The sequence below is a fragment of the Mus caroli genome, chromosome 4 (assembly GCF_900094665.2).
Source record: "Mus caroli chromosome 4, CAROLI_EIJ_v1.1, whole genome shotgun sequence".
In the NCBI taxonomy this organism is placed as follows: Eukaryota; Metazoa; Chordata; class Mammalia; order Rodentia; family Muridae; genus Mus; species Mus caroli.
In genome coordinates, this window is record NC_034573.1 from 80,688,255 (window position 1) to 80,711,837 (window position 23,583).

General features: G+C 39.2%; 1 protein-coding gene across 2 annotated transcripts in view; it reads right to left on the reverse strand.

The window, feature by feature from the left end:
• Window positions 1–23,583, reverse strand: part of Mllt3 (MLLT3 super elongation complex subunit) — a 261,527-nt gene that overhangs the window by 102,827 nt on the left and 135,117 nt on the right. For both annotated transcript variants that reach the window (XM_021159575.1, XM_029475724.1), the window contains exon 3: window positions 4,042–4,124. In XM_021159575.1, coding sequence (XP_021015234.1) covers window positions 4,042–4,124 — 83 coding nt within the window. The remainder of the gene's footprint in view (window positions 1–4,041; window positions 4,125–23,583) is intronic.

The following is a 23,583-nucleotide window of genomic DNA, read 5'->3' on the forward strand; positions in this document are numbered from 1 at the left end:
CTTGAATAGCAATATTCAAATATGAGTGCAAATATTCATGGTGTCATTTATTATAATAGAAAAATTTAAGAATGAGCTATATCTTTCCATAGACTATAACTCATGTATCTTGTACATTATTAATTTATTTTATGTGTATATACAGGTATGTGAGTGTACATATGTGTAGCACATGTGCACAGGTGCTCTTGAAGGCAGAAGAGAATATCAGATCCCCTCAAACTAAAGTTACAGGGAATCTTGAGCCATGTTGGGACTGGGAAGGAAACTGGGATTCACTACAATAGCAGTAAATGCTCTTACCCACTTAGCCACCTCTCCAGCTCTTTTCATTTACAGATTTTAAATTATTACTTGGAAAGCTATATAGGTAAGTAAAATAAAGGTAATTCACAGAAAAAGTATTAAAGTATGATATATCATGACCCAGCCAGTCTCCAAGCTGACATACTTTATCATGCAGACACATGGGGGGACGCTTGAAGACAGCTATATCAAAATAGTCAGCAATTGGGCAGATGCAGTTAAGGGGTAAAACCATTAAGTTTTATTCACACTCTTTTAATACAAAAGCATTCACTCCTCTGTACTAAAAAATATGTTGAGAAATATAACTAATTATCAGGAAGGAAGGAAGGAAGGAAGGAAGGAAGGAAGGAAGGAAGGAAGGGAGGGAGGGAGGGAGGGAGGGAGGGAGGGAGGGAGGGAGGAGTAACCACATCCCCATAAGCCTTCTGGTTTAAATGAGCCAAAGAAGGAGCCATTGCTCCTCACAAAAGCCTAAGGATGAAGACCGGAGAAGCTCGTCTGTCCATTTTTTAAAGGATTTTTTGTTTTTCTTCATTTTGTTCGTTTGTTTGTTTTAAATAAGTGAGGGAGTCACTTACATACTGTCTCTGAGAGCAGGCTAGGAGGAAGGAGCATGGGGACTTTCCAAACTAAAGCACCGGGATGGAATGGGGTTCAATGCGAATGCTGTGTTTGGTTTCTAAAACCCAAATGGTTTTCACAGATAGGCTAGTTTTATTGTACAGAAGTACAAACTAAGAATAAAAATACAGAGACCCAAGACACTCTACCAGGCCTCTTGACTCTGACACCTCAGTCAATAAGAACTAAGGGCATGTTCATCAGAGGCATAGCAAGTCTAGGCCTGGGAGAAGGACCTCATTCCTCATAAGCAGAACTGAGACTCTCCTAACATCAGAAGAACTCATCATAACTAACTCACAATGAGGTATTTAAGACAGTCAGATTAACCAGATTCATAGAATCTGAAGGACAGTTCTCAGGATCTGAGATGAGGGGGCATAAACGAATGTTGATTTACTAACATTAGCACTGTTATTGAAGTTTATAAAGCAAGGAAGTTCCTGGGATCGTTGCATGGATCAGAAGCACCACTGCATTTCACATTTCAAAGGTGGGAAGATGATTCTTGGGTGTGGTGCACATGCCTTAAATTCCAATCCATAGTGACTGGCGTGACACTACGTAGACCAGGCTGCCCTCAAAATCCTTAACATCTGCCTGCCTCTGCCTCACAGGTACAGTGGGTACATCCAAACTGAAGCCAGTACAATGTCAGATTCACATGCATGACAGAAGAGGGGTCTACCCATAACTACAGAATCTCACAAGGAGACAGAGTTCTTTACTCTTTGAGAGAAAAGCTTCGGGGGTGAAGGCCTAGGTAATCCAACCACTGACAGTGTGATTGATGGGAAGCAAGAAGCTCTACCTGATCCTCTGTAATTAAATACCCACAGCACTAAAAGGCAGTGGTTGTGAAGGGAGTGATGGCTCCAAACTGCTTTTCCTAACACAATCATTTAAAAACGATATTGTACAGTCAGAAAAGACACTTCTCCTGAGAACATAAGTAAATGGACAATCAGCACACAGATGCTCAGCATTGTACGTCATCCAGGAAATGCAAATCAAGTCACAATGGAGTGTAGATAGCACCCCAACCAACAGGATATCTACAGTTAAAATGAAATATGTAACATAGAAAGCATTAGAAAAATTTCAACTTTTAGATACTGCTAATGGGAATATAAAATGCATAAAATGGTAAGGTAATTTTGAATATAATTAGCAGCTCCATGGAAGCATAACTACATACAATACAACCATATAATTCTATGTAGGCACTTACCCAGGGGGATTTCAATATATGTCAACATGTAAACCAATAACATTCACAGTGACAATACTCTTAATAGTCACAAAGAGGAGACAGGTCAAACGGCCACCAACTTACAAATAAAAATCAAAATGTAATTTATTAATATTATTCTGGCATAAGAAAGAATAGGTATTATTTATCTCATAACAAGGATGAATTCCACTTCTCAAAAGTTCTTTAAACTTACTAAATAAAATAATAAGTAAAGCACTTAGCATCCAGTCAAGGACAAAGTGAGAAACCAAATAAGTAACTAAAAAACCAATGAGTTATTGTCAAGTATGTTTCCTCTCCTCCCCGTGTGTCTCTCCTTCTGTGTCTGTCTGTTTTTCTCCCCTCTCCTCTCTCTCTTTCTCTTTCTCTCTCTCTCTCTCTGTGTCTGTCTGTCTGTGAGCACCCTAAGTAATGGAAGTTGAAGGCTGTAAAAGAAGATATGGCAGGAATGTGGTAAGTAAACATGTACAGTGAGAAAGAAAAGAAACATACAAAAAGTAAAACATACCCTGTTATCGCTATATTCTTATTTTGTAGGATAGTTTATTGTCATGTTGTATCTCTTGGTCCCAAGGAAACCTTTGATGAGGTGAAAGGCTAAGCCTTCTAGACACAGAAAAGCCACTACTGCTGTGGAAAGTACTGAGTGCTAAAGAGTGGGTTGCCATGGCTCTGATCCTGTGCTGAGCACAGAGAATCATTCAATATGGTCTGTGAAGTACATATGTAGATCCCAGGCTGCACCCGCGGGATGCTGCTTGCATGGCTCTGGTGGACTGTGAAAACGGCTTTCTAATCTGCGCTTGGGAGCTACTGCTATGCCCAGGACCAGACTTGAATGGAGTGCTAGCTTAGAGAACTGAATTCTCTTTTCTCATTTGCCTTTTCTTTTTCAAAAGTGAACTGTCTCATTTTAGGGCACATTTAGGGCACTATAATACTTTTGAATTGAAAGTAAGAAATAGCATTATTTAAAAAAATTTCGGGCACTATTACAGGCCTGCCATGGTGTTGAATGCTTTGCTGTGGGTAAGCAAAAGCACTGATCCAATGAACACAGAGAAAAAGCAGCAAGCAATAGCTTTGGCAGCTGAGGGCATGGGAACTTGGTGGTAAGGGTACTAACTTCATCACTCACGCACCTTCTTGTGCCCAAAATGTATAGAGCTAAGATAAAAAGTAAGAGTCTATAGTGTTTATAAACAAAATCCTGGAACAATAATGCTGAAAAGAAGTTCAGCACTTAAGAAATGTTTACTTAAAAAGAAAACAATGCTCCGAATAGTCCACATATGGTCAGTACACAGACTCCTTCTGACGACTTTCTGAGAAGGACACTCCTACCTCACCGTGTCATGAATGAAGTAAGCACAGGGACCGTCAACCGTCACCCATGCCTTGCAATTTGTAGAGTCTGCCCCAAACATAGTGGCATCTTTTAAGTGCAATAGAATCCAAACTACTTCAGGCTGAAATAACTTTATATATTGGCCACGTATGTTCATCAGTTAAAGGTAATACAGGATTTTATTTTTGAAAAGTTCTAGAGATAAAGCAGGAATAAAAACATTTCTTGGAAAACTCTGATTTCTCTTTTCTACTTTACAAACATCTCCATCTTTTTCAGAATGGCAGTTACTCTTCAAAGGAGTATTTAGTGAATTTTATATAAACAGATATAATATGATTGAAATTGTCTTTTTATAGCCACTATTATTAAAAGTTGTGATAACCAACATTCTAAGAATTCAAGCTTAGCTTTAACATTATATAGTATTAGAATTATTAATGGATTATATTAAGCATTATTTGGTTAACACAGGATTCTGAAGGAATAGCAGGTAAAGATTACATACCTTGTTTTTAAAATAAACTTCAATTGGCAATATGAAGCCAGCGTACCCGGACTCTTCTACCTTGTAAGGTGGGTCTTTGCACACTGCAACATTAAAAGAAAAAAACAGGGAAGATGAGAACAACAGACAGAAAGATGTTAAAAACATAAACATTCTGCCATCTAGATCAGGCCCAATTTTCAGCCCCACTGCCCATTTCACAGATGAGAGTCTGCTTTCTTTATTTCTTCTTCTCTGGGACCCATAACAATATTTTTCTATCTAAAACCAAATCTATATTTTTAAATTAAAATCTGAGTGGAGTGTAGCTCACTACCATCAGTTATGGTCAGTGAGGGACTTAATTATGCTCAGAAACAGGACAGAGCCTGTGATCCAACCTCAAGAAAAGTAAATATTGGTTCTCTCCCTGTGGGTTACGATCCCTCTGGGGTTGAATGGCCCTCTCACAGGGGTTGCCTAAGATCATCCTGTATAGCAGATATTTACATTATAATTCATAACAACTAGCAAAATTACAGTTATGAAGTAGCAATGCAATTTTATGGTTGGGGGTCACCACCACATGAGGAGCTATCTTAAAGAGTCAGGAAGCTTGAGAGCCACTGGAAAAAAAGAACTACAGAGTTTCCTAACAAAAGAAACACCCCAAACTGGGAGTTACTGAAACTTCCTCGCTGCCTAGGCCTCTGTCCTCTAAGATGTCCTAGATGTTTGATAGACCTGAAACCCACTCTCTGTCACTTCTCAGGCACAGTAGGACTCATCGCTCCCACTTTCTGATGCCACAAAATGAGGTTTAATGAGATCCCACAACAACATATTTTTAAAAAACAACCAAATAGTTAATTTTTTTCTTAAAATAAACGAAGGTTTTAGAGAATCAGAGTCCTGATTCATTCTTCTAAACCTTCTACTATATTAAAACAATCACAAGCCAAGTGAATCTCACTGGGTCTTGTGGGCTGGAAAGCCAGCAGGGAAGTTAAGAACACTTGCTCTTGAAAGAGACCTAAGTTATAGTATCCAGCATCCACATGGCATCTCACAGTGGCCTAGACCCCAGTTACAAAGGATCTGTTGCCCTCTTCTAAGCAGGGCAAGCTCCTGCGTGCATGTGATGTACATATTCACTCAGGCACACACATGAAGTATAGGGAGTCTCTTTAAATGTTTCATGGTGTAAGAAGGGGAAACTGGATATACTGAATGTCAAGATGTGTACCCCAGTCTACTGGGTCTTCAGCCCAGGTCACATTTCCAGGCTTCCCCCCTGTGTTTCCCACAAGAGCCCCGTGCTTCATTGGCACTCTGAATCCCCCCCAAACACGCCCAGCACTTCCCACCTATACTCAATGCTTCCATTCTCCTTCCTCATCCAGATCCTAGTTTCTTCACAAAGTCCTTCTAGCTACGAAGTCTCTCCTTTCATCCACCCAAAGCATTAACTGTCTAAATCACTACTCTGAAACTAGAGAGAGCTATGTCTGACCATATGCTAAAACCCCCATTCATTTATTCCCCTTCCCTCAAAGACAGGAAACAGACAGGCAGACAGACAAACACTCTTTTACCTTGGCAAGTTAAAGCTATAACAGGTGGCTAGGGTGCAACCGCTGGCACACAGGAGCACAAAGCTACAATGTAGCTCACACTCCTGACTGCCTTCACAAAGCTGCCTTACTTCTCTGAACCTTGGAACTTGCTCCTGAAGAGTAAACATTGTGACTGCTAGATACTGATGTTTGTGTTTCCCAAAAAAATCACATGTTAACATTCTGATGTTAATAGCATCACAAGAGTGCTGTGAGGGGTGATTAGGAAGGAGATGACTTTGTATTTCCAACCCTCAGAGAAGCAGTAGATGGCAATTAACACAGAGACCTGCAACTGGTCAAGGTGCAGAAAATTTGAGACTGTGGAATGCTTAGCCCTAAATGAAACATCCATACCCTCTCTTCCAAAGGCTTGGGACAATGGCAGAAGATGGGGCAAAAGATTTTAAGAGCCAGAAACAGTGTGAATGAACACAGAGATAGAGTATCCTCTGGACACAGTGTACAGCTGCCTATATGAACTCCCAAGAGTAGTGGCAAACCCTGGGCAAACTCAAGCCAGACCAAAAGCATTATAGAGAGGGGAGGAGGACATGGAATCTACCCTAGCTGATAACTGTGGGAGAATTTGCCACTAGTAGGTCAATGTTCAGTGTAAGATCCATGGATATCTGGGCAGCACAAACTGGACTTAATGGGGGCGGGGGACACAAAGTTGGGAGGTAGGGATGGATGTTGGAGCTCAGAGGAATTAGAGGAGGCAATGAAAATGCTCAAAATCCAACTCATTGTGCAAAATTGTAGTAGAAGTAGTCATGTTCCTCTTCATAGTCATCGTTGTCATCCAAAGATCTCTCAGATCTCTTCCACTACACAAGGCCATAGCAGGGCGCCAATCAACAATCGTAACTAGGATCCTCACATCAGAACCTGCACATGATGACACTCTGACTTCAAGCCACCAGATTGCAAGAAATAAGCATCTCCAGTTTCTAAGCTACCAGGTCCATTGTACTTTGTAACTACAGCTTGAACAAACCAAGGTGATACATATACACAATACAGCAATGTATATGAATCGATGCAACCATGTATAGACCCATCCTCATGCCAGTTAGCAGGCCCTAAGATAATCAATCATCATGCAGCCTCTGAGATGAAAACAACATGGAAACAGCAAGGAGAGAGGCTTAGATTGGATCATAGGACTGTCATCCATGGCCTCGGGCTAGAGGTCTTGATAGCTTCTGCTTCCTTTCTTTTTAACAGAGAATAAAACACCATCTATACACTTGCAAGCATAGCTTCAATGTGCAAGGTGACTGCATGTAGGAAACATTATAAACAAAATGTGTTTTATTCAGAATTGTTGGTGGTATACATGGATGTTGACTCCATGGGGTACACATAGGATATGATCACAGAGAAGTGGACTGAAAACGAAGGCTTACTTTTGTCTCTACCTGACAGGGTTTCATCATGTAGCTCAGGCTGGCCTGGAAATCTTGGTCCTCCTGCCTCAGACTCCTGAGTGCAAGTATTATAGTCAGGCATATGCCACCAAACCCAGCTGAAGGCAAGCTTTTAATGGCCAACTCTCTCCTTTAGTTCACCTGATGAAAAATTTCCCCAAACCTGACATCCTTCAAGAATGAAGCACCTCACTTTATCTTGTATGTTTTTCTAATTTAAATAAAAAGAAAGAGCAAAAGGACCCAGAGTAGTAGCAGTCACTTATCCACTGACCACCTGCCAACCTTCATGAATATTCAAATGACCTGAACACTGGGGTGAACTTGTAGCCCCACCCAGCGGGCTGGTGGCTGGCAACACTCTTGGCATTCTCAGCTGTGGGGCCCTTGCAGAAAGGCAGTTTCAGTGTATGAAACCCTTAAAGAATTAATGAAATTATTTTTAGATGGCAGTTTGGTGTCCAGGTTGCTTAGAATTAATCGTGCCAGTGTCATTTGAAGGAAGTTTATTTTGTGGGCTGCTGCACCCGCCAGGGAGTTATAGCTGCTCCTCTCTGCACCCTTTTGTATAATTCATTTTCTCTATTCTGCATGCAAATTGCTCCAATTATAGGAAACAGCTGTTAGTGGGCACATCTTCGAGTTGGAAATCTTGGGATTTTTTTTCCAGCCTCCTAAAGGAAGTGATCTGCTGTGCATTAATATTCTGTACAAGTCTGTTTTCATAAAAAATATTTATTAACTTATACCTCAATTATTTTTAAGTGTAAAATTTTCATTTACAACAAATGATGTCTGTACAGTACCCCCGAGTTCTAATTAGAAGTAAACAATAGGGCCAGCAAGGTGGCTCAGCCAGTAAAGGCACTTGCTACCAAACCTGAAGACCTGAGTTCAGACTCCAGACACACACACACAAGGAAAGAGGATAAACAACCTCCTCAATCTACACTACATGAATTCACTACATGAATCAGCCTGTCTTGGAACTCACTACATAGTGCAGGCTGGACACAAACTCACTGAGATCCACCTGCCTTTGCACCACAAGGGCTGGAATTAAGAGTGTGTGCCACAAAGTTTCTCACAGGCCCTGAGCTCATAGGTTAAGGTTAAGACAGCTAATACAACAAACCCCACCGATCGTCCTATCTCCCCTTACCAATAGCTGGCATTTCAAGAACACAACTATATGCCAGGCTTTTAACATTGGTTCTAGAGATCAAATGTAGGTACTCGTGCTTGAATAACAAACACTTTGACAGGGCTATCTCCCTAGCCAGAAACATTTTAGATATAACCAACATAAGGAAAAAAAGCAATATAAATATATAGTTCCTTTCCTCATTCTAGCATATTAGAATCCTAAACAGAAGAACTCGAAGAAGCAGAACTAGACTTGAAGATATGCAGCCAGTGGGAATAGTATTTTTCTAAAACAGCTCTTCAAAACAGTAGATACGTAATTGGTTGATATCCCAGGGAGGCCTGCTCTTTTCTGAAGGGAAATAGAGGAGCAGTGGATCTTGGGGAGGGTAGAAGTGGGGAGGAGGGACTTGGAGAAGGGGAAACTGAGGTCACGATGTAATATATGAGAGAAGAGTTTTTTAAAAGTAGGTATGATACTAATATGTAATGTCTGGCATAATGCTAACAATACACACTGACCATTAGCTGATTTAATTTGGACATTGAAAACAATCGTAAGAGGAAAGAAATCACATGGGAAGGCAGAGGCTGTGACTTAGTTAACTGAGAGTAAGGCAAGTCTACGTTTACTCATGAGCAAATTCTCCGTGGAAAACTTACTATTCTCAGAAAGGGCAAAAGGGAAGGTCGTGGTATACAGAGAAAAAAGTTTCATAGATGACAAAGCAAAGTGATTTATACAACAAATTATAGATATGAAAACAAATTAAATTCATCCAATAAGGACTGATTTTTTTACACCAAAGAGTCCCATAAAAATCCTTTTACAAACCCAAAAGACCTTCACCTAAGCTCTAAAGACACTAGCAGGCACTAGTTTCACTGTTTCTCAAAAACACAGCTGGTAAATTTTGCTCCAGAGCAGTTCTCTAGACTATCTGCTTAGGCAGTATGGTTTATGCTGATCTGAATACTTCTATAACAAATATGGCCCAGTTGCCCATTGATTAATTATTGGTTTTACTTTATTTACTGCACAGAGCCATTTGGGAAGGAAACACACACCAGTCTCTTTCTGGTCTGGTTATTATCACAACTTTGTGCCAATTGTTGCTTCTAGCTTGAGCCTTTTTGGAGCCCTTCCCACCCCATTTCAATCCCACCACATCAGAGCCCCCAGAAGTGAAGAGTACAGGGTCCTGTACAACCGATCTCATTGTCCCAAATAGTCTCCTACCAGCGTCTGAAAGTCTAGAGCCAGGGTCTAATTGTATGAGCATCAGGGGATAGCTCACCACACTGTCTATAAACACGGTCCACGCCTGGACAGTATGGCAGTCTAAAAAGAACAAAAATCAACAGTTGGGTTTTGTTTTTGTTTTTATAGGCACACATGGACACATACTCATGAGTGCACTTGTGTGCCACATACAGAGAGGGGGGGGCAAACAGACATATTCATTACTGCTTCTATTTTGACTGTTTCTAAATAACAAAGAAAAAAAGGTTAGAGAATAACATTGGGCAAATTTTTAACTGTGTGGTGGAGTTTTTCACCTTGTTCATTTAAAAGTTCAAATGCAGTCCTAAAATATAATCTTTGCCAAATGTAACAAATAACTATGTGAACACAAGCACATTTTTCATAAAGCTTTAGAAACAGCAACTAAACACAGTTCACTGACTGGGGTAGTTCTGGACCACAAGTCTCCTTCCTTCAGAGCCACAAGACCCAACTCAAACACCGCCTCCTCCAAAGAGCCTTCTACTAATACTGTGAAATTAAATGGCAGCTTTCCTTTTCTAGATTCTCCTATGTTTCTTATTGTACAAAATTAGTGCATCATGGTGTAACTGCTACCATCAATCCCTGTCCCAGAGATAGTCCCTCATTTATGAAGCAGGTTGAATTCATAAAATGTAACTTTAACGCAGGCTTCAAAGAGTGGGAATTGTCAAGTCTGGGAGTCAGGAAGAAGAGAACCAAGGCTGCGACAGTAAGCAGGGTATCACGAAAGCCATTTCGGAAGTCAGATCGGATGAGCAGACATTTTCAAAATGGTAGCACAAAATTAATAGGAAAGCCTATGGGGTATAAGTTGCACATGTGAAAGAAGGGTCATTCGTGTCACTGAGCTGCAGGACAGCCCTGGAGCTAACCTAAGGGCTCCCCACTCTAAGCTGCCCAATGGCCCAATGGCTCCTACGATGACCTAACTTACTGCTAACAGAATCTTGATGTACATGTTCAGAAGACCGTTAGCCTCTCTGTGTGTTCCGATCTGTACAGGGAAATGTCCCCCACAGAACCATGTACACGTGGGTGGTTAGAGAACCTTTAGGGGTACAACCTTGATGGAAGAAATGGGTCACCGGTGGCTTTGAGAGTTCATAGCCTCTCCCATGTTCTGCCCACTCTGCTTCCTGTATTTGGAGATGTGATCTTTCAGCTCCCTGCTCCAGCCACCCACTGTCATAGAATCCACTGTCACCCTCCCTCTGAGATCACGAGGCCCAAATAATCTTTTTCTGCTATAAGTTGCTTATAGTCATGTTATCTTATCATGAAGATAATAGTGACCGATATAATCTCCAAGAGGGAATTTTGTTATAAACATATACATGCTTCTTGTATGTTACTTGTGTGTGTTACTCTATCAACTGAATGACATCACCAGCCTTTTATAAAGAATTTTTTCATAGTCACCCAAACCCAGGTAGCTAAAGGTAAACCAATATATTTCATTTTAATGCAAATACTCAGTCTTAAAACAGGACTTCCTTTAAAACCAGTTCTTCAAGGAACTTACTGTTACAAACGAACCAGCAAAACAGAAACTGTCCCAAACTAGAGAACAATATAAATTGTTAGGAAATAATCAACAATCCTTCAAGCTAATGTTGACCTTTCTCCTAGCAACGTGGCCCACATTTCCTCCTTAAGCACATGAAATTGCTTTTACAATTTTAAAACATTAACCCAATGCAAATAGATTTCCAGGCTAATTGGATGGGAAAAGGCAAAAAAAAAAATTTGTCTTCATAAAGTTCATACTAGAGACAAACCTAATTTTTATGGAGAGTTATTCAGATAGAAAAATACTGAGATTTTTATCTCATGGAATATTGTCCTGCTAGCACTGGGGAGACTGGGGTAAAAGAGCAGCGAGTTAGAGGGCAGGGCAGGACACCTATAGAGAGCACCTCTCTCTGTCTCTCTGTCTCTCTCTCTGAAAACAAAAAGATAAGGGAGTGGTGGGGGAAGAAAGAGTCACCAAAATCTCAGACAGAATTGTCACATCTCAGGTCTCGCTGAAAGGAGAGCATCTGCTAAATGGAGAATGACCTTCCAGGGAAGCAACTGAGAAATGTTCCCAGTGTTAGAGGCCCAGAAAAGCTGGCTGGCTGAAATGCAGCTCCTCTCTGAAGCTTTTACATTTTGATTCTAAGATTAATTCATATATATATATATATATATATATATATATATATATATATATATATACATACAAGTACAGAAGAGGATGGTAGATCACTGAAACAGGAGTTACAGATTATGGTGAACTCCCTTGTGGGTGCTGGGAATCGAACCCAGGTCCTTTGCAAAAAATAAATGCTCTTAACTACTGAGCCATCTCTCTAACCCTCCTTCTTAATCAAGTATATAAGAAGCCAATGGAGAGTCCTATTTTTTTAATAACACCTCAAAATTTCATTATGTGGAAAAGTCCTCTGACACAGTCCTTCTCTCAGTAGAACGTGTGTAAAATTTAAAAGCAGCACAGGACACAGGCACTGGCTGGTGTGGCACAAATAGAAATAACATTTACATTGATCCACAGGAAGAGAGCAACCCACCATAAGGAAAGCCCACTCTCACCTGACCTCTCAGAGCTCCTTCATTGCTCTCTTACCTGGCTTTTCCTCTGTAGGTGAAGCTACTTGCTCTTCCCTATGTCTGTCTAACTGCACATCCTGGATGCCACCTTGCACACTTTACAGGATCTGCAGGTTTGCCTGTCACTTCACAGTCTCATCTCTCGTACCTCACCTTTCCCAGTGCTACAAATTCCCGAGATAGCAATGATTCCCCCTAAGATCTGGCAACCAGACACAATTCTCAGGAATATGTATAATGAAGTTTTGAATGACAAGCTTTAAATAAAAACCAGTCCTTTGAAATCTTGGGAGTCGCTGAAAAGTACCAAAAAAGCCTTCAGTCTGAGGAACTTTGGCCTCAAACAGTGAGTTTTAAGTGCAATTTAGGAAAACGAAAAAGATCACCAGTGCAGAGCTATTTTCTTGGGGCAATGTAAAAAATGGCATGTTTCACAAGAGGAGAACAAGAGTGGTGACTGTTCACAATACTGGGAGAGAAAAGTTTAGATTTCCTCAAGCATATGTTCGTATTTAAAAAGATACCATCCAACTGAGATGAGTGCCCCCTGAAATCAGTATACAGTGTCTTTAGAGTTACTTTTAAAAGCGGGACAATAATACTCTCTCCTATAGCACAATTCAATTTCTTATTCTGACGATTTATTCTTGTCCAGAGGCAGAGAACAATAAAACGGTGTCCTACACAAGAGAGCTGCCAGCTGGGCTCCAGTGATAGGCATGGCCATGCACTACGAAGTAATCAAATACAATAAATCAAATATGGAACCCATTTCCAACAAAAATAAACAGCTGAGACCACCATAATCAAACTCCATAGAAACACCAAAAGAGGACAATTCAACAAGGGCAGTGACTTAACTTCTTACTTCTCAATCAATTTCTGCTTTATTCTCTTTCCAGTGGGGGAGGGGACTTCCAGGAAAGGATCAGAACCTGCCCCCAAGTTTGCAGAAAAGGTGGAAAAAAAAGCAGAACTTCTTTGCAGCATCTTATGGACTCTGCTTTTTTTGGTCTCTGCACAGCATTATCACTGAGTAGCTTATCCAAGGAAGAGTGCTTTAGCCCCAAGAATAGCCAGAGTCAGAGAGCAGGAAAGAAAAACCAAACAACAAAACCCTCAATCCCCATTTTTTTCTGCAAAAAGAGACAACAATATCCAAATAATACACAGAAAAACACCACTGTCCTGAACAAACAAGGGGTGGGGAAGACAGAAGTTTGGAACAACAGGAAGCAAGAGGGGATGCTGCTGGAAATCACTACTGTCCATTAGCAACCGTTCTAGGGCACACTGCTGAGACTTCTCTAAGATCAGGTAATTTGCTCCCCTAAATCAAGGGCTCACTGAAAAACTGATTTCAGCAATGGGCTTATGGCAAGGAGGAGAGAAAGAAGGTGGGAACGAGTGAAGAACCAGCAGACAGACAGACAGACAGACAAAAGAGCTTAGTCACCAAGAACCAGCGCTGCTGAAAGGGACTCCCTGGTCACAAATCCACCTTGGACATTCACAACATTGACATGATACACACAGTTCCATCATTTATAGAATGAAAGTGATTCTATATTTCCTACTTCATATAGCGCCTGCACACTGAAAGACAACATCCATTGTAAAAAGGAAGAGATAATCCTAGTAACCCAGAGAACATTCTGAAAACTGAGGTACACCCAGTGATCTAAGAGTATTCAAATACAAACTGAAAAGCATGGAGATGTATTTTGGACTTTCCTAAAACACTTCTCCAGAGCACCCTAAAATATGCATATTTGTAGTTAGTTTAACCATTCTCAGCTAACATTTAAAGTACAGTGTAAAGTCGGAGTGCTGAAATACTGCAACAGAACAGACTAGAAAATGGAAACTCAATTCCAGTTTAAGACCCACGCTGTAGTAAAGAAAAATTAGCAGAAATCAAGAGACATATCTCTGCTTCCAGGTCCCTTGTAAACACTGGCCTTGGACTACTGTCATTAAAAAGAAACCAGCTTCCATTACAGAGGCAGTGTCAGCATCCAAAGCTCTATTATTAAAGACAAAGTGTATGGGCTACTTCTAACTTAAAAGGGAATGCATAATGTGCTTTCGTAGCTTCAATTAAGCATAAGAGATCTATCAGCTAATTATCACATCTGTTATAACAAAAATTAAAACTGAAATAAAACAAACAAACCAAGGATTCAGCATTACACTTTGTGTGTCTGTCTGTCTGTCTGTCTGTGTCTGTGTATCTGCCTGCCTGCTGTCTGCATTTGTTTGCTTGTGGAAGATGGAGAAGCCGGTCTCAGGTAGCCTATACTGACTTTGAACTCTGTAACTAAGAAATACTTATGTTGCAGATCTTTGTGCTTCCACACCCCACGTGCTGGGATTCCAGGTATGCACCACACCATGCCAAGTTTTGTGTTTTGTTTTACAGTAGTAGGGGCTGAACCTACAGCTTCAGACAAGCGTGGCAGACAGGTACTGTAGGCCTGAGCTACACCCTCAGCCCCAACACTTGAACTGTTTCAAGTGCATTCTGGTAAAGGCCTTTTCATAACCAGGGACAAATTTTATTTTTATGAGACCATTAAAATAATACTGGTTTTTAAAAACAGAGGCTGCCTCATGAAAAATTCTATAAATTAGATTTTCATTCTCTCATTGCCATTCTAACTGTGGAGTTAGATTAAATCTGCTGAACAACACCCCATTTCACATATATAAATCAAAACAGAAATTTCATTCCTTAGGACTTGATATAATTGAGTTATAGTAGCATATCAACTCAAGTATTACAAAATGAAACAACAGGATACATTGGTAGCATTTGTGAGAAACACCAGGCTTTTAGAGGGGTAGAACAGAAAATTAAATCAACTGTCTGCACATTAGGCATAGTGCATTATGTAAAAAGCTCTTCAGCGGTGTGATTTTAGTATATATTGCATTTGCAGTAACCCCTGTTCTTAATCACATTGAAGCCTATTATATTACTTCTTAAATACAAAGCACCCTGCCACAATGCAGTCAATCTTAATAGCATTCCTGACTGCACATATAAAATATAGGTTGATGAATAGGTTTATGCCCAATTGAAGGAGATGGGACAGCTCAACAGAGATTAAATAAAGCTCCTTCCAGTGGCTGAATCTTAAACCGGAAGAGAAGAACACAACTCAAGCCAAATTTCATAGGCAAAGGTCAAACAGGATACTAATTAAGACTGCAACTTGAAGAGCTGCTGGCATTCACTCAGTATAATCCTGAAGGGAAAGTCCTCCCTTGCATGAGAAACATGGTAACTTTCACTGATTGTGTCCCAGGATAAACTAACTTAGATGGAGGTGACCACAGTTCTGATCACCTTAGGAACACATTTCTGCTACAAAGTTATTGGACCTTTTGTGTAAACCCACACATACAATTTCTATTACATAATACCTCAAAAATAAATCCTAGATTTAAAAAAGTAAAATATTAATAGGAACAGAATTTCAATAACAGCTGGTATCTATCAACAGTTTTTACAGCTCCTGATCCTTTTGTTTCCTGAGTGTCCCGCCCCCAACAGTTCTGACCCACCCTACAGAGGAAGCACAGGGATGGCTGGCAGCCTCTCTCTACATACGGGACCTGCAGAACTGAAATACAAACTTGGCTATATGAAAATGTGGGGAATATAGAGTAAGCTCGAAAAGAAAAAGATTTTTAATGTAAGAATGATTACCTGAAGTACTGTCATCACACAAAGAGAAGATCCAGGCCTGATTAAATTTTGTATGGTTCATGCTTTATAAAAATTATTCTTTTGGGAAAAGGGTCAGCTGGAGAGGTAAAATAGAGGATAATGGGGGTAACCATGATGAAGTTCATTATATATACACATTCAAGTGGTATAAACATGGGCACTGTCTCATGCAACTAATATACAGTAACACAGATTTTTTTCTTAAATAATCATGGGTGGAAAATCATTCTATTTTTTTTAATACTGTTATTTCCTATGTTGAAAACCTACTATCAATTTTAGTTTCTCTCCCAAACAGGCACACACTGTACCAGGATACTGTTCATATCATGGTTATTGTTATTTTTTTAGTTTTATTATTTTATGTATATGAGTATTTTTGCCTGTATGTGTATATGTGAAACATGTGTATATGTGTATATGTACATGCCTGGCCCCTGCAGAAGAGGGCATCATGTAGGATAAGAGTTACAGAGAGACATGAGCTGCCATGTGGGCACTGGGAATCAAACCTGAGTCCTCAAGAGTAGCCAGTGCTGTTAACTGCTGAGCCAACTCTCCAATCCTGTCACTTTGTGTTTATGAAAAATGCTGCTTGGTAGATAAATAATTCAAATCCCAGGCATATTGTTTACGTATAAATTTTTCTTGAGTCTGTGGGTGTCATAAAGATTTTTCTTTTATTATATAAAAACTTTTTTTATATAATAATTCCATTGACTATAATCCGGGGTTCAAAAAGGTAGAAACCAAGCAATAGAACTTAATTTAACAGGGAGAAGGTTTTAATATTTTATAATGATCATTTATTTATAAATAAATGCATTTGCTCTCCCACATACCCTCCCTCTAAATAAGTGAAAATGAAATGTTGTCATCATGCTATATTCTTCCCTACAATGGTGAAATGCAGCAAGCTATCCAAAGACAGCAAATTTAACATCATTTCTTCCTTGAATATAGTATTAAGTTTGGTTTATTTAACACTGTCACCGAGTCCCTGAAAGATCAGTGATGTCACATAAATCCCTTACAAGGAAGAAGCAGCAGAAGAGCCTGCCAACCGCCCTTCCTACAGACAGAATATGACAACTTCAGCAATTTACCCTGAGGTCGCAAAGCTGACTCCAGGCATTCAATCAATAAGATAATTATTAATAACTTCTGTACCCAGCCCTCTCTGTAGGATGCTTAGATTTAAAGTATTTTCTTCTTTCTGCTAATTTCTCTCCTTATTTTAAAAAAAAAAAAGTTTTTATATAATAAAAGAAAAATCTTTATGACACTCACAGACTCAAGAAAAATTTAAACGTAAACAATATGCCTGAGATTTGAATTATTTATCAAGTCAAGAACGACTGAAATCTAGCAGTGCCTTCTGTGTGTACAACCCATACCTTAACAAGACATTAACAGCTCAATTTTATGGATAAACCAGGTATACAGCTAGCTAATTAGTGTTTCTGTTTCTCTGTCACTTTCTACCCCCTAGTAACTAACTTTAGACAAGTTACACAGGTTCGCTCTACATTTGATTCTTCCAACAACACAGAGCAAAATGCAGGGCCTTGCAGATCCATTATAAATATGTGTTTTATGACAAAATTTTTTTGTAAATCCTAAATTCCTACCAATACCAGTGTGGTATATTGGGTGTTTCTTGACACAGGGCCTCCCTATGTAATCTCAGTTCTCTCACTGCTCACTATGTAACTAAAGGCTGGCCTCAAATAACGCTCCCTCAGCCTTCAAGTGAGGTAGTCACAGCCAAGAGTCTCCATACCAGGCTGAAATATTAGTCTTAAAACAGAAATATTTTATCAAAATGCTGATTCACTTCTACACAAGGACAGAGGCATGGTGCCATTTAGTCAAAATTTCTAACCAAGAGTTAAAGGTTAGACCACAATACATTGCCTGGCATTCTGTGAACATCAAACGCTAGCAGGATACAGATATACCAACATAGTAAGGAAAGTGAACACTTAAAAAAAAAAAAATCTACGATAAAGATGGCAAAAGGCTACCGAACTCTAGCATTGAATAAACAATGATGAATGAAGATGTTTCCTTTCTTATAAATATGGTTCATTGGAAATTCTTGTCTTCATTTGATGTTTTATCTATTTATGAACTCAGACTTCTCTGGCATAAGCTCCATCAGTCTTCTGTCCCAAATCTTGAGTGATTCTGACAAGCTCAACTTTGAAAGCCAAGAGACTGTTGCAGATGGTCATGGTGAGAGAAACAATCCATTCTCTACCTCTGTCCGTCTCCATCTGTCTCCTCTTCACTCTTTTTCCTTATTACTCACGAGCATCACTGTTGGCCATAACCCTGTAAACTAACATCCCTTTATAACACATTAACTTTTAGTGACCACAGTATTTTGTATAAACACCCTGTAAAACGTCCTTTTCTAAGACTACTTCAATATCAAAATTATTATATCACCAAATGTGATTCTTTTAAAAAGAATAATGAATCACTGAAGTCCTGCCTTCCCCTCTATTTTATTTGAAGACTCTCTCAACTATGTAGGTGCATAGACTAGCCTGACCTTAAACTCACAACATTCCTGTATCATACACTTAAGTGTTAAGGTTACAGTCATGTTATGATTACAGACATGTTACAGGCATATTAAGATTGCAGGCATGTGCCATCATGCCCAGCAAGCTATGGTTCTTAATATAATAACAACACAAGAAGCATTTGGCTGTTGGCTCTATCCTGCCAGGAGTGGATAGAAACCTTATATAAGGTATATTTTAGACCTGAGATGCTAAACTGTTGCTTACATTTTAGGGCAAGGCCGAACACTCAAGCTGAGTTCACCAGACAGGACTCAACAACTTTTCCCAAAAGGAATATCAAGAACAGAGTAATTCTATTCTTTCACTGCTATGAAATCCACAAGTCTTATTTAAATTGAAAAAAACAACAACAACAACAAAATAAAGAACTAAAAAATAACAGGGGAAAAAAGGATAATGAGAACAAGTTAATCAACTGAGAACAAACTGGCTGCCAGGAGGCTTCCCAACACCAGCTCAAGCCTGGCCCGCACACAATACTGAAATACAATACATAAATAAGTATTATGCAACTTGCAAATGACTGCTATACTTTCTAGTCATTGGACAAATAGAATGTGTTTTGCCATGCTCTCCATTGATGTCTGTTCCTAGAAGGCCAGAGATGATGCCCAAGAGAAGTGTCAAATGCCTAAGGACAAGACTAAAGTTGACTTGCCCAAATGGTTACAATGTGGCCAGGCCATTTCCACACAGGAGGCTGACCTCACTGCAGCTGCTTCTGGTTTCAAATGCCATCTATGAGTATTTTCTCTCTTTTTCTTGGATCCTGTAGTACATGTACACACACACATACACACACACACGTGCAAGCATGCACACATACACATGTACACACATATAATTATGTAATATCTGAAGTGCCCATGCCACCAGGGAGCTGTACCATGCTGCCCAGACAAGGTACAGAGCCACTCTCCCAAGTTGCCCTAAGAACTTGAGAGTGAAAGAGGTAGCTCAAGTCCCCAGTGTGGGAAACCTGGCCCTAGTGGGAATGCCTGCAGGAGCCTGGGAGTGTTAGTCCTGCCCCTTGCTAGCAGGTGCTACAAGCAAGAGAGCTGGCCCCACCCCTCTCCTGGGCATAGTGGGAGAGCTAGTCCTTGTGGCCCAAGTGTAGGAGAGCTGGCAAGCTGAACAACAACTTAAGCCCAGATCTAGGGCTGTGAGTGGCCCAACTCAACATCTACCCCATCTAGACTGCTGAATCCAAAGCTGCAGGATATCTACGACACTGGGAAAGAACAGGTCTGGGTAAGGGTCCAGTATTGAGAGGATGTAGCAGAAGCCCAGAGGCCTCAAAACAGAACAATGAGTCATGAAAACGAACATTTGCAAATAAATCTGCTTAGGCAAAAGGGTATACGTGTGTGACACACCTCAGTTTTCACAGGAACATGTTGTTGTTGTTGTTCTATTCTTTATTTTACATGGGGGGGGGAGGTTGTAAGAGCAGAGGGCAGATATGGAGGGATGCAAAAACAAGTGGGATTGGGGTGCATAAGGTGAAATTCACAAATAATCAGTAAAAAGTTAAAAAATAATAATTTCTGAAGATCTCAACAACATTCCTATGCCTTATTGTTGGCCCAATTTGAAGCAAAGGATTATTCAGCAATTTCCCTATAAGACCACAAAGAAATGTTAATAATCTGTGTAAATAAATGACTTGAATAATTGGAGGGTGCTTGATTTGGTGGTATAGAGTTAGAAGTCTACAGCATCTTTGGAGTTAATGACATTAATTTCCAAATAAAACTGCATGCACATTTTATTTTCAGTGACTACTTGACCCACAATTAATATTTATTCCATTAACTCAATTACTTTCAAGTTATTACTAAAAATTGAACCTTCCCTCTCTACTCACTTTGCCTCTGAGTATGAATCTCATTGCCCACAAACTACAAAGCTCACTCTGGTCCCAAAGTCTCTGCCTCAGTTTAGCAGAGAACTATGATACTATGTATTAACATTTTCTCATAGAAAATAATTTGTTCCTCTCAGATCCTCCCCAACTCACTACATGCCCTTCCCTCTCCCTCTTCATCATCACCCACCCCCACTTTCTAACAAAACCAGTAAGAAACAAAACCCACAAAAGCATATTAACTTCTATTCCATCCTGTCTTAGGTTAATATTACAAACAGTACCCTCAAGTCTGGTTCAAAAATGAAGTGGACAAACTGTAGTTGAGTGAAAAGAGAAAAGGAAAAGAAACAGACCAAACAGTCTTCTAACATACTGGGCTCATGAGGATAATTTTTTCCTATAGCTAGTAAAATGATTATGAAGACTAGTTAACTAGTCATGAAGACTAGAAAGCTGATTATAGAAAGCTGATTATGAAGACAGCACCTATGAGTACTTGGGGGAAAAAAACTATACTTATTTATAAGAATATGCACAAAGATCTCTATTCCAAACCCCACCAGAACTTCTTGTCTATTTTTGACTGGTTATACAGGGTGTACAGTGACTGAATGGCTTCATGCAAGTCCATATAAGACTCTAAACTGATCTAGAACAACCGGTGCTTGAATTCAACAAAAGACCATATGCCTAGCATGGCCTCCACCAAGCCAATACCTGACACTGTGAAATAGCAGCAAGAGAAAAGAAAGGAAGAAAAAGTATCTGCTTAAAAGTTTATTTATATAAATACCAGTATGATCTATACAACCTTAAAGGTTCAAGATAAAGCCATTTGTATGGGTGAGATAGTTGATCTACAAAAACAACACAGCAGAAATGCTGAACACATTATGGTTCATGGTGATGCTCCTTGGCAGTTAACCTTGCATAATGTGAAAGAAGACAGCCAAACACATGTCCCTCAATAATTTATCTAAAAGGCCTGTCACATATCCCTAAGTCCTAACAACATTTCACAATGATATGACATCAATTCTTCTCTCCTTGAATCCATAATTAATTTTATTAACCTTAATGGTATAATTCCAAATTCGGATCTATTATATCAAAAATACAGTAACAAATCACTCTCAATTAATAGGTAAGATTATGTGACCTATATTAAAGTTTCATAAAACTGGCCATTTATTATGCTGCTATAGTGAAATGAGTTCTATACACATTAAAGGTAATCCATCAGGATCAGAAATAAATCATTAATAACTTATTAAATATGATGCTTGAAGCATTAAAAAGCAAAGCAAAAAAAAAAAAAACTAGTCCAAGAACTTTGGTTTAAGAATGGATAGACCTCATTTTCATATTGATTTTATGAAGTTATCAACTAACTTTCATTACATCAATCTTAATTTTTCCACGACTTGGTATACATTAAGTACTACTACTATTAATATGACTACTGACATATCAATATGGTCTTTCTCCAAAATGCATATATTTTATTTTGACAACTTGAAGAGACCATATCAGTAAAGCTGTGTAGCATGGGTTATATTAATTACTAACAAAATTAACCTATTGGAGCAACCATATATCTCACTAATGCTGAACATATTTTCCTAAGTGAAAAATTTTAGAGTACTACCTCAAATCCCCCCAAATCATTTCACATTTATTTTGTCAGACAAAAATTTCTATCTCAACATTCCTGCTTCTGTTTGCTGAAGACATTTCTGGGTGTCACATGATTATCAGAGCTTTTTAAAAAGTAGGGGGAAGGTGCCTGAGAAATGTGCACATTATTGATTTGGTAACATCTCTCAGCATATTGTTTATTTGGTTGGTTGGCTTGTCTGTCTAAGACAGGGTCACACTATGTAGCCTTCACTGACCTAGAAATCCGTCTTTCAAGTGCTGGAATTAAAGGCATATGCCCCCATGTCAAGCCTTTTTCTGTGCATCTGGAACAGGCAAACAAGTTTGACTTATGAGGGAGCTAGAGACATTCAAATTAGAGAATGCCGCTGAGCAGAATCCTTGGCAAGAGCATTTCCTTCAGTAAATAGATACTATAATTCAGTGTAGTCTAGCTTCTCTTAGACTTCAGCACACCTACTGTATATGCCTGTGCTATATACATCACATATAAGTCACATCATTTATATCTTTAAAACAAAATAGTAACATCTTAGATCAAAAGTTATGAAGGTTTAGGGGACTGGGGAGTTTAGAAGACTAAAACCTTAGGTTCAGTGTCCTCACTGAAAACAGGAAAACAGCAACAAAAGGAGTTTGAGAATGCCTGTAACGGTAAACTAGATCTTCAAAGTTTACACAGTCTCTATAACTGAAGACTCCACTAATTAATTGTACTGTGCTGGGTTCAGGGTCACCAGAAAACACCAATGATAACTGATCTACTATTCAAGTTGAAAACTTTACTTTCCAAGACACTATATTATCTTGAAGTCCAGACAGGCCCAACAAAAGTGGAACTTTCATCCAAAAGACTGGCATTTCATTGATATCTCAATATCAAACACAAATTTCTAGGAATGGTTATTAATTGACTAAATGCCAAGATTTAAATTCATGTCAAAACAGCAGAGTATTTTTAATGATTCAATTTTCTGTTTTTATTCTATTACTTAAAGACAGTCCTCATCTGTAAGTAAAGGCCAGACTTCCAAACCAACAAGTATCCGTTGTTGTTTTCACCATGTTATAAACATGCTATAAATAGCCTGGCTGACAATTTCACCTTTAATTAATCAAACATTGACCAGAGCCTGGATACATTTCTGTCTCCTCCCTTCCCTGGGGCCCAGTAGGATGAACTGCTGGAGGGATTGCATGGAAGCATTAAATGTCTTGATCTTAGATCTGATCTGTTTTGAAACTGTGGGTTCTTTCTTATTAAATTCTACTTGCCAGAAAAATGTTGAACAAGAATAAAAAAAATCTAAAGTGTCGACTGCAAGACTGCGTCGTGACAGAAAATTTCAAAGCTTTTTTTCTGAGTCAACAAACACTACAAATTACTTGTGCTAGGGTCTTAAAGCAGTATTTTACAACAATCAATAAACAACCTGAGGCTCTGCTTTGCCACAACATTAAGTGTTTAAACCCTAACGAAGCCTCTCTCTCTTATCCCCAATGAGAGACCTTTGACCACAGACCTCCACTTCAAGGAAGCAACTTGCTATAGAAACTGAAGCTGACAGCCAAACCTGATGAGCATACTCTTTTAATGACCAAAAA